Source organism: Maniola hyperantus, chromosome 6, assembly GCF_902806685.2.
Source record: "Maniola hyperantus chromosome 6, iAphHyp1.2, whole genome shotgun sequence".
Lineage (NCBI taxonomy): Eukaryota > Metazoa > Arthropoda > Insecta > Lepidoptera > Nymphalidae > Maniola > Maniola hyperantus.
In genome coordinates this window covers 15,225,587-15,237,956 of record NC_048541.1, presented here as the reverse complement: position 1 = coordinate 15,237,956, position 12,370 = coordinate 15,225,587, and the positions used below count along the sequence as shown (strand labels likewise).

General features: G+C 39.8%; 1 protein-coding gene across 6 annotated transcripts in view; it reads left to right on the top strand.

Moving 5' to 3' along the window:
- Nucleotides 1-12,370, top strand: part of Ten-m (teneurin transmembrane protein Ten-m) — a 271,393-nt gene that overhangs the window by 240,918 nt on the left and 18,105 nt on the right. For all 6 annotated transcript variants that reach the window (XM_069499352.1, XM_069499351.1, XM_069499350.1 and 3 more), the window contains exons 3-4: nucleotides 11,396-11,557; nucleotides 11,976-12,272. In XM_069499352.1, the coding sequence (XP_069355453.1) occupies nucleotides 11,396-11,557; nucleotides 11,976-12,272 (459 nt within the window). The remainder of the gene's footprint in view (nucleotides 1-11,395; nucleotides 11,558-11,975; nucleotides 12,273-12,370) is intronic.

Genomic DNA, 12,370 nt, shown 5'->3' with positions numbered 1-12,370 from the left:
GCCTGTATGTCGACATAAATAAAGCTGAGTGTCCTTTAACGAAGCAGACGTTGATGTTGCGATTCTAATAAACAATGCATTTTTTAATCTAGTCTTTATGGTTTTGTTGTTAGGGTTTAATTCGGCTTGTGGCTGTATAGTAGTCGAATAGGGTAGTTACAAAGGCTCGTATTTAGTGGTAGTGATATGGGTGGACTTCCTTTGTCTAGTAATCTTATCACAGCCAAGCGGCCATGGCTTGACATGATACATTGCAGCGCATATGGATTTACATGCTTTTAATTGTATTATATTTCATGATAGGAGTCGGGTTTACACGTGAAATTATATTGAGTGAAATAAAAATGTGCGATAACTAAAATTTAATCCAAGAACTAGGTATCTATTAAATTTTAGTGATTTAGACGATATACGATTAGTAGCTAAAATTATGAACTAGGTACCTACTTAAATGGATTGGTGAAAGATTGGAGTAGAAAACGTTTAGTTAAAAATAGTTAATTTTTCGTAGACCCAATACAGTAATTAACTAAAAGCTTGATTTTTTTGTCTTTACCTATAGTCAAATTGAAGTTTTCAGTATAGTCAAGCAGCGTAGTTATTTGTTTTTATGTTTCTACAAAAGTGTTAGTCTTAATTTATAAAAAAACTGCCACATCCCTTCCAGTTTGGCCCGCTTTCATCTTAGAGTGCACCATTACTTACCACCTGGTGAGATTGCAGTCACTCTCCCGTCCAGTAATCGTCTTTAGGCGACGTTACTTAACTTTCCAATTGATTATACTGGAATGCGATACATCATACAACTAAACCACACCCTCGGACATACAATACCAAATTGTAAATTGTAAAATCTACCAAAACTTCTAAAAGTATGTTCACTAGTGCCAATTAGCTTTATAGCGGAGCTAAATTGGTGCTATAATGCTCGTGCAAGTTTCAAAAAGGATCAACAGAACGACACCATTAAGGTTCCGTTTCAAATTTTTGTTAAGGAGCCCTAAATATGAAAGCGTTCTCAGTTTCTTTAATTAATTTCGGACGCCAAAGTCGGAGTGTTCGCGGGACTAACGATTTCTGCTCTATTTCCTGCCTTTGATATAAAATTAACCAACTTGGTTTTTATATCTTTTTGGGGGAAATAAAAATAAAATATTACGAAATACGACCACTTGTATTTTATGTTGAAGCTACTTCTAGCTTTACATTGGAACAAGATGTAAACTTTTGTACTTATCTTCTCGAGTGACTTCGACGCTAGTTTAGGTACGGACAACGGACTATAGACCTTGATTCTGACCTGGGATTTTCCTTACAGACCTTTGATATAAACATTAACCAACTTGGTTTTTTTATTTCTTTTTGTGGAAATACAAATAAAATATTACGAAATACGACCACTTGTAATTTATTTTATGTTGAAGCGACTTCTAGCTTTACATTGGAACAAGATGTAAACTTTTGTACCTATATTCTCGAGTGACTTCGACGCTAGTCGAGGTGCGGACTACGGACTATGGACCTTCATTCTGACCTGGGATTTTCCATCTTGGCACGTGGCGAAAATAGAAACTAACATTGCCCCCTTTGTTCTTGTTGGAATATTCTAAGCCTTTGTTCTCCAACAGCGCCCCCCTGTCAAGGTCATTTGAAGTGCCAAGAGAGCTTTGTCGCACCGTATGCGGTTTCTCTGATTTATTATGTATTTGTTCTGACCATAGATAACTTCTTCTGTTATCTATGGTCCTGACCTAAAAGGCCTGTGTAAAAGGCCAAAGCCTCATCACTCGAGGCTGGCTCGAGCCTTTCAGTTGTCTTACTTGTAATACGTCATCCTCTTTGTCGAGACATTTCTGTATAACAAAATACTTAGATGTCACTGTACAATACTAACAGCCGTACTCAGAGTCGCTTAATCGTTAATTAAGATTGAGTTAACGAGACAGAGCTATATCTCTCACATAAATCTGTCTCATTTTAACTCAATCTTAAGTAACGATTAGTTAGCGACTCTGAGTATGGCGGTTAATCGCTCTAGAAAATTTTTAAGTTATAAAACATGTACTTATTTCAAATTCGAAACCATAACAATCTGATGAAGATAACAGAATGAATATTTTAAGCTTTAATGTTTAAAGGGACATTTTAATGTTCCGAAATGCCCCAAAAAGTTAAATACTTAACTTTCAATAGACACTCAGGGAAATAGCTGCGCAAACATTGAGCCGAGATCATTAAAAGGGCCAGGTATATTAATCGCTTGGAACGATGATCAAAGACCCTTTAATCTTCGGGAATTCGGAAAATACCTCCGCCAACTTTTAAACACCGAGACTCGATATTAATAAAGAATTCCGCAGCGTCAACGTAAAAAAATCTCTTTCAAGAAAGTAGAATTTTATCTCCGGTGTAAACCGGTTTTCACTGTATCGTGACGACAGATAATCGTCTAGTGAGTTCTTATAATATTAAAATGAATAACGGATATAATACTAGAGCCGCATGTAACACATTTTTAGTAACATTAGCGACCGCCTGCGGCTTCAATCGGCAAAACCCCCCTTTTTATTCAAAATGGCGCTGGAATTTGAAATAATCCAGCCTCATTCCTTGGAAATTCAAATTCTTTATTTGCATGTGTTACAAAAGATGAAATTATTCTAAATTTCAACACAATTAGCCGTAGCGGCGTCTTGTCTATAATATTGTGAAGGAAACTGTCCAAAATTTTAGCTTTCTAGATGTTCAGTTTTGGGCTTCAGCCTTCTAAAGCTTCCTGAAGCTGGTAAAATAGTTTTAGATTATTTGCTGCGAAAATCGATTCATCACACGTAACTCCTAACTGTCACATGTGATGTCAAATTGACACGTTCTTACCTATATTATGTAGAAGTGTTCATTTTGACGTATCGCTCCTATAAGAGGTCTTGACACTAAAACAGGAACGCAGGTGTCTCTACGATACGGCAAAAAAAGTCGTCACGACCAATTGGGAATTGGATTACACAGAGGAAAATCGCTCCGGCATAATGATATTACGCATGTAGGTATTTAATCGATGACTTTCAGTTGGCCTGGTTTCGTTAAATATTTCGCCTTATCAGGGCCGGTGCCGTTTAAACTCCCCCCTGAATAATGGGATTTGCGCGACAAATATCGCCCAAATGGTTTTGAGTATTTTAAAATAAGTAAATTTATATAATATCTTCCTGAAATTTTGTAAATTTTCAAGCGAATGATTAACAGGCTCAGCTAAGTTTGTGTTTCGATTCATTGAAACTCTTTTTATTCGAAGACAATAATCAAAGTTGCTCTGGGATGGGAATCTCATGGGATGGGAAATCTAATCTTTAACCCATGGAAAAACACGTCATTACATTACCTCGTTGCGATATTGAAGAATAATAACACATTTTCTCATTTAGGTATAATAATTAAATTATTATGGTAGTGATCATAGGAAATCTTAATAACATTCTAGGAAATCTTAATAACATTCTGTAGTGATAAATAGAAAACCTACCTAAATCTTATAGGTTAGGTATTACACTCATCTTTAGAAATTCTTTCAAAACAATATTTCCGTAGGAAGATAAATCGCCCGGATAATTAATTACTCAGCAGTTTAAATAGCTCGCCGTGCCGGGCCCACTCCTGATGACTTCACGTGAATAGACCTAAGAAATCGCTTGAATGAAAATTTTCCAAAGATAGATTGGTAGCATCGGGCACCCGTGTTCTACAAAGAGTCTCCGCGATCTCATCACAATCGCAAACTTTGAATACACCTCTTTCGACTATCGAAAAGTTCCCGATAATGGATTTGTTGGAGGACTCAATTGTTTCACGATGAATGGGCACTAATTAAAACGAAGTCACGACGACGCCGGACGAAGTTTCCGATTGTTTCCTAACTATAAATCGCAGCTCGGCTCCCTCATATAAATATTGCGTGTTCGAAACGAACTTTAGTGCTAAATTTAAAATTGGAGATTCAGATCGCGCGGTGTGTGGTCGAAGTATGGAAAATTATAACTGGGCATGAATTAATGTTTGCATTTTCACACTGACTTACTCGTATAAATCGGAAACTTCGACGGGTTTGCATTGTCAGTTAAAAGCGGTGCATGCAAAATTACATTTCAACTAGGATAGATATCCCTGTAGATTTTTACGGACTGTCCTGAAGCTATCGCAAGAACACTTCTATTCTCAACTAGGTGATCCACCTGGCTCTATTTTCTATCTACGCATTATTTTTCTTCGTCCTGTCCTTATCCCACGCTAAGTATGATGTGGGATCACAACAAGTTTTCTTCTTCCACTCGCTTCTGTCATCCGTCAACGCATCATCCATACATTTTACACGCATATTCTTTTTGACGCACTACATCCATCTTTTATTTGGTCTTCCTCTCCTCTTTTTAGGGTTCTGTACCTCAAAAGGAAAAAAGGCACCCTTATAGGATCACTTCGTTGTCTGTGTGTCTGTCCGTCTGTCGTGTCTGTCAAGAAAACCTATAGGGTACTTCCCGTTGAGAATCATGATGTTTGACAGGTAGGTAGGTCTTATAGCACAATTAAAGGAAAAAATTCGAAAACCCTGAATTTGTGGTTACATCACAAAAAAAATTTGGTAATGTGCAAATAATTAGTATTTCCAATTTTCAAAGTAAGTACTATACCAAATGGGTTATCATATAAAAGGGCTTCATCTGGACATTCCAAAACAGATTTTTTAAGCATAATAGTTTTTAAAATTTATCGTGTAGGTAGGTAAAATGTCGAAAACATACCCGAGTACGGAACCCTATTTAACATTCTTCTCTGTACAAATTATTCGTATACTTAATTTCTTTGTTATTACTGAGTGCCAAGTCAAGAGTGAATAGGCATCTTCTAGGCAAGCGCGCTCCATCTTAGGCTGCATCATCACTTGCCAACAGGTCTAATGACAGCCAACCGCTATTCTATAAATTAAACGCAATTGAACTACGATCTAGTCTAATTTTACCTATTACTTATTATTAGTTACTTATTACCAGAAAATAGGTGAATCTTCACGTCCCAATTCAGCGCATTTCTAAATGGTAAACATACACATACCTAACGAGTTTAAGATAGTCGGCACGTGGCGACGGCTCGGGCTGAAATTGCCTAAATGTATCCAGTTACAGCCGACTGGCGAGCTGACGACTCCAACATGCAGCCTCATACATCAACGTCGCGATGTGTGGAACGACTTGAAAGAGATATACGTTTGACAGTTGGACTTTGTGTGTGATTAATACGGGGTGCCTTTCACCTGTACTGTTTGACATGTCGGCAGATTCTTACTAGTTTTATAGTCGATACTAATATTATAAATGCGAAAGTTTGTATGTCTATCTGCTAGCTTTTCACGACCCAACAGTTTAACCGATTTCGATGAAATTTGGTACAGAGTTAGCTTATATCCCGTGGAAGGACATAGGCTACTTTTTATCTCGGAAAATCAAAGAGTTCCCACGGGATTTTTAAAACCTAAATCGACGCGGATGAAGTCGTGGGCATTAGCTAGTTATCTATATTTTTTACCTGTCCAAAATTCCTCAGTGCTTGAAGACCACAGTCTTCAATAGTGCGTGTTGCCAGTGATGACATATGGATCCGAGACATGGTTGCTAACTATGGGCCTCATAAGAAAGCCAGAGTCACTCAGCGAGCGATGGAGAGAGCCATGTGCGGAGTTTCTCTACGTGATCAAATCAGAAATGAGGAGATCCGTAGGAGAACTAGAGTAACCGACATAGCTCAATGGGTTGCGAAGCTGAAGTGGCAATGGGCAGGGCATAGTTCGTACAACCGACAGACGTTCGGGTCCCAAGGTGCTGGAATGGCGACCTCGCACCGGAATACGCTGCGTTGTAAGACTTCCCCACTAAGTAGGTGGACGACATCAGACGAGTTGCAGGGAGCCGCTGGATTCAGGCGGCGCAAGACCGTGTCGTGTGGAAGTCCCTACAAGAGACATATATGTCCAGCAATGGACGTCTATCGGTTGATGATGAATGAATGAAAATATCTTTTATTTGATAACAAATCATCACATGACTGTGATCGCAGTGGTGTGCAATCTATGATAGGTTCTCCTTCCAGAATGAAAAAGGTTTAAGTCATAGTCCACGTTGGCCAAGTACGACCACACTTCGCACACCTTTGAGGAGAATCTCAGGCATGCAGGTTTCTTCACGATGTTTTCCTTCACTGTTAAAGCAAGTTATATTTAATTACTTAAAACGCACATCACTCCGAAAAGAGAGGTGCCCGCTACCATCTTAGACTGCATCATCACTTACCACCAGGTGAGATTCCAGTCAAGGGCTAGCTTGTATCTGACTAAAAAAATAGCTTTAAACTCAGCTCCAACAACCCGGAATAGGCATTACGCAATTCGGTAGAAAAAAAAGAAAAAAAAAGTTTGTTCGATCGAGAAATCCCAGGGCGACATTCAAAATCTCGTTCCCCTTTAAAGTTGAGACGATTCGGTTAACGAGTGTCGAATTCCCGAATCCTCCGAGCCGGGGGTCCTCTCCGCAAGACGAAGTGTCCCCGGGAGGTGCCCCGGTAATTACCTCCCATTACACACAAAAGACACTCGTCCGATTAACATAATTCCCACTCCCCGACGCTGTATAAATGGCCGCCATTTTGTTTTTGAACGCAGAGTGACGTGTGTATTAATGGTGCGCTTGTCCTCTCAAATTAGGTAGGACCTACTGTGATCACTTAGAACTGTCCCACTATATAGATTGTAGAGTAGGTATATACTTTTTATATTAATTTAAATAGAGCCAACAGTGAGAGCCATTATTGCACTCGACACGCCCGACGCCGTCGAAGTCGAACTTCATCTATAAACTGATTCAGTGACAAATTAAGGAAAGTGTGATCAGAAACATAAACTTGTGATCCTTTCCTACTTCCTACTTAGAACTTCCTATTTCAGGTAGGAGGGATGTACCCTCAAGATGGGACAGGGTTGCCTAGGAGCTGCCTATTCACTCTGTTTTAAAGATAACCGGATTATAATTGAAAGAAACACTGACCTCGGAGGAGTATTCCAAATTCTAGTCATTTATTTATTTATTTATTTTATTTATTTTATATCTAATTAGAACGGCAGTGCCACTTACACTAACTAGATGATTAATAATAAATTTAAATACAAATAAAGGTACAAGAAAAATGACATAAAATACAAAACCATAAAGGATCAAAGAATTTTGAATATGTACGCTGAGAACATTGAATGACATATTCATGCAATGCTCTCAGCGTACTTCAGTAACTCCCGAACCAGTATTATAGACCCATCATTAAATGGGTCCCATTGAGCATTATTGTCTAAAAGCGCGTTGAATTATGCTAATGAACGGGGTATAGGTGACATAGATCTAGCAACAGTGCGATGATGTGGGACCACGAAAAGTTTATTTTTTCGTGGACGAAGATTACTGTTGGATTCAGGGACACGTATGCGACACAGTTGGTCATGAAGTTCTGGAGCATTAACATCTCCTCGCAAAATTTGACACATAATTTTGAGTTGGTCGCAAATGCGTCTGACCTCCAGGGAGTTGAAACCTAAGCAACCTAGCAGAAATTTGGTTGGGTATAGGAAAGGGTAACTGTGGTAACATCATTCCTTAATGGTACCACCATCTATCTAGGTACCATTAAGGAATGATGACGCACGAATGTTCCGACGCTTCTTCTGCTTGAGGCATGTTGGCTTTAATGCTCAAGTGGAGCAAGCGCCGGGATAACCAATCTTAGTTATGAGATGATCTGATATGTGGCACAATTTTTTTAGAGCCATGTTAAATGACTAATATTCTCCTTGCCTCTTCAACTAAGCGTCAAGCTTGTGCTAGGAGTAGGTACGACAATAGTGCAACGGGCGGGGTTTGAACCGTCGACCTTTCGGTTTTCAGTCCACTCCATTACCCATAGAGCTATTGAGGCTCAATTTAAGAAATAAACGTTTTTCTTTTACTAGGACATTTCCAAATGATCAAACTTGAAGGGAGATTATGATTTATAATAGTTTTTCATGGCCACTAACTTTCCATAGTTCATCCTCAGGCGGCCGCAAACAAATGGCGACGCTCCATCCCCGCTTAGATTAAGTGGAGCTCGTTTAATGTATGCTAATCAGAATTTATGCAATAACAAACAAGCTTAGTTTGTTACAAGGCTCGCCTATTGTTTTTTGTGGTTAGTTTTATGTTTACAATTTTACATACGGGATTAACGTAGTTGCGTACAAAAAGTTCACTGTACCGATTAATAGGTCGTCATCATCATCATCAACCGATAGACGTCCACAGCTGGACATAGGCATCTTGTAGGGACTTCCACACGCCACGGTCTTCCGCCTGAATCCAGCAGCTCCCTGCGACTCGTCTGATGTCGTCCGTCCACCTTAGATTAGAGCCTCAATAGCTCAACAGGTAAAGGAGTGGACTGAAAACCGAAAGGTCGACGGTTCAAACCCCGCCCGTTGCACTATAATTGTCGTACCTACTCCTAGCACAAGCTTCACGCTTAGTTGGAGAGGAAAGGGGAATATTAGTCATTTAACATGGCTAATTTAAATTTAAATTTAAAATAACTTTATTGTTAATAGATTTACAGAGAGTAAGAATACAGGATACACTTAAAAAACAAAGGGCGACCTTATCACTAAAGTGATCTCTTCCAGGCAACCCATACTTAAGAACTTATAGAACTGTAAGACGGGGAGTCGCAATGTAGCTATAAATATAATATATATATAGGTATATATAAACACATACACTCTAATAGGTACATACTATAAAATATAATATAATATATACAATATACATGTATATAAATACTATATAAAATCAATATAGTATAATTAAATAAATAATACATACTACATAGCTAACTGTACATAATATAGTTATGGCAGAAAATCTAGTGACAGATAGTGTTTCTTGACACGGTTTTTAAAAATTGCCAGCGATTTGGAGCGTCTTATTCGACCGGAAGTGCATTCCACAGCTAATATTATTTTAAATAAAAATAAATAAATAAAACCTAGTGGGGGGTCTTCCAACGCTGCGTTTTTCGGGGCGAGGTCGCGATTCCAGCACCTTGGGACTCTCTTTTGCTTGCAATTCTTCCTTCCAACACTAATCATGGGAATGAGAATGGGGCTCCTCTCTGTGAATGTCCAAAGAAAGCGAGCTTTCTCGACATATCCTAGCTAGCAGGTAATCGCTGGTAAACAAATAAGGGCCAGGCCTGTGGAGGCTATGGAAATGGATCAAAGATCGCGTGTTCCGGCAGTTAGTTAATAAAGGAAATATATTAGATCGGGAGCCATCGGAGGCGCGGGACGCGGGGCGCGGGGCGCGGCGGCCTCTCCCATCGCTAATATAAGTTAATGGAAAATCGAAGCATTATCTACCCCACCACCCCGAGCACGGATTAGCAATCGTACAGTTACGTTACGGACCTCGTCTCATCGGCGGGGAACTACAACCGGCTACGGGAATTCGCGCACCATTGGCATAAGAGGCGAAGCAGCTCCGAGCGTGCAGGTGCCAGGCCGGCACCACGGAGGAGCAGCAGCGGAGATCACAGCTGTGTTAGTGACGTCTAGCCCCCAAGGGGGGAGAGTGAGCATAAGGGACAAGGAAGAGACAAAATAATTTGTAGGGAGTCAAGAAGGCGCCCCGGGAAAACGCCAAGAGCAAGTACCGAACGGGCGCCCTCCCGCGATTCGGCCCATATAACCGAGAGGTTGGTGGGGCCATGGGAGGTGGAGGGTTGTCCCAGTTACGTTACGGCCTTCAATGTACCTACTCGGAAGATTTTAATAAAAAAATCAATTTTCGATTTGATAGGAGTTATCTTTGAAAGGTAACGCTAGCACCGAAACGTTATGTTACTCAGCAGTAGGTATTGTTTAACAAAATATTCTATACAATTTTTGACAAAATATACTAATCACATTACTAAGATGTGCTAAGTAAGTATAATTTTCATCGATAGATAGAAGTGACAGATCAAGGCCAATGACAATGTTTCTTCAAAATACTATGGCTTTCAAAATATTAAGGCCATAGTATTTTGGATACCACTAAATTGTCTGTGGGCTACTTAATACTTCCCAGCACCTGTCTCGTAGGTTAACGCGTCCCATATTAGGCCACATCATCACTTCCCATCAGGTGTGATTGTGGTCAAGCGTATACTTATAATGAATAAAATAAAAATAAAAGTAGTTTGAGCTGTGCGTTGATAGATCAGTCAGTCAGTCACCTTTTTATATCAATCAATCAGCCTATTTGCGTTCACTGCTGGACATAGGCCTTCCCAGAGAGTCGTTTTATATATTTAAATTGAAATATGCAAAAATCAATATCACAAGCTATGAAACTAAACACAACATCACAATTGCCCGCAAAGTTTGGCCGTTTTCGGAACTGTATGCTCGCTAAACTGTGCCGCGAGTCGGTACGTATATCTTCCGACCGCCAGCCAACTTTTGATCCTCGACAAATTTTAAGGATTCCTTCGAGCGTTAATTAATTTATTGTAGCGGTCGATGTAGCTGCAAGAAAACTCAATTAATTTTAAAAGGGTTTTTGTGTTGTTTTTTTTCGGCGATCGCTTCATTCGCGGAAAGAAAGCTGGGTTCCGTACCCCGCAAAAGCGTTCTTTGTAGCGGCCCCTTTTGAACGATTCGCCCCACTGTAATTAGAGAGTAATGAATTTACCACCGCAGTTTCCTGAACGAAAATTCCTTGTTATGAACGATATATTACTGAACGGCGCGGGCGTAGATCCAAATAAATACTACATATTACATAGGTAGTTACCTACATAATATGTAATCAGTACCCTTATTATACATGCAAAAGTATGTTTGTTTGTTGGTTTGTTCAATCACGTCGCAACGGTGCAACGGATTGACGTGATTTTTGCATGGGTATAGATAAAGACCTGGAGAGTGACATATGCATTAATTTTATCCCGGAAAATCAAAGAGTTCCCACGGGATTTGTTTTTCCACGCGGACGATGTCGCGGGCATCAGTTAGTATTAAATATTATTATTTAAGTTTTAAATAAAATGTTGCTATCAATAGTAAAACAAAAAGTTAAGGTATTCAAATAAATCTGAAGAACGATCATATTTATTTTTGTCTACCCTATTAATTAAATAGTATTTATCATTTAGGATCAGCGAGCCTGCGTGCGCAAACGCTTACGATCGCACGCACACGCTTACGCACACACCCTTAAATTCAATGTAAGCAAAATAAATCCGTGAACTGTCTGTATGGTTACTGAAATGCTCATTTCCTTCTTTCCAGGTTGTCTACTCGAAGGAGTCCGGCCGCCGCCAGATGTGCCACCTCGCAACCCTACCATGTCCCGATTGAACGGCCGAATCACCGGCAACCCAGCCGACCTAGTCGACTTCGAACCCTCGTGTCTCGTGCGCACCCCTTCAGGAAACTTCTACGTGCCTTCAGGTAAGCAGATCACGATCGATCCTATAATGTACCGATTGAACAGCTTCAGACTCGCGTACCGAGGGTTCCGTACTCTGGTATTTTTTCGACATTTTGCAAGATAAATCAAAAACTATTGTGCATAAAAATGAATAATTATAATGTACAGGTAAAGTCCTTTCATTTGATACCCCACTTGGTATAGAATTATCTAACTTTGAAAATAAAAAATATTATTTTCTTGTTTATGAACATTTTTTTTGTGATTTAACCACAAATTCGCGGTTTTCGGATTTTCCCTTTTTTTGTGCCACAGGGTACCTGCCAAATTTCATGGTTCTAGGTCAACCCTATAGGTTTTCTTGACAGACGGACGGACAGACAGACAATGAAATGATCCTAATAATTGAAATTAACTTTGATTGTAATAAATTTTCAGGGGACATACAAAAGAATCCGTCTATGGACTACAAGTCAAACTCATCGTGCAGTAGTCCAGGAAAGCAAGAAAAAGGAACCTTAGAGAGGATGGACAGAAGTGACCGGCACCCCGCCTTCGGCGTGCCCGTGCCCGTCCTCCCCGTCAGAAACAACCTCCGGGCGACGCATTTCCCTCCCGCCGCCTCCCGGTTCCACTTCAGGAAGGGCCTCTCCTCGAGGTGCTCTTGGAAGTGCACTGCCATCGTGTTTATAGTCTTATTTGTCCTTCTTTTATCTATTGCCTCTTATATGTCAGGTATGTAGATTCCTAACTCTGAACCCGTGTAAACCCGATTATCTGAATCTCTTATAATCAACCCCTATGTAGTACTTACTACCATATACACTAAATGG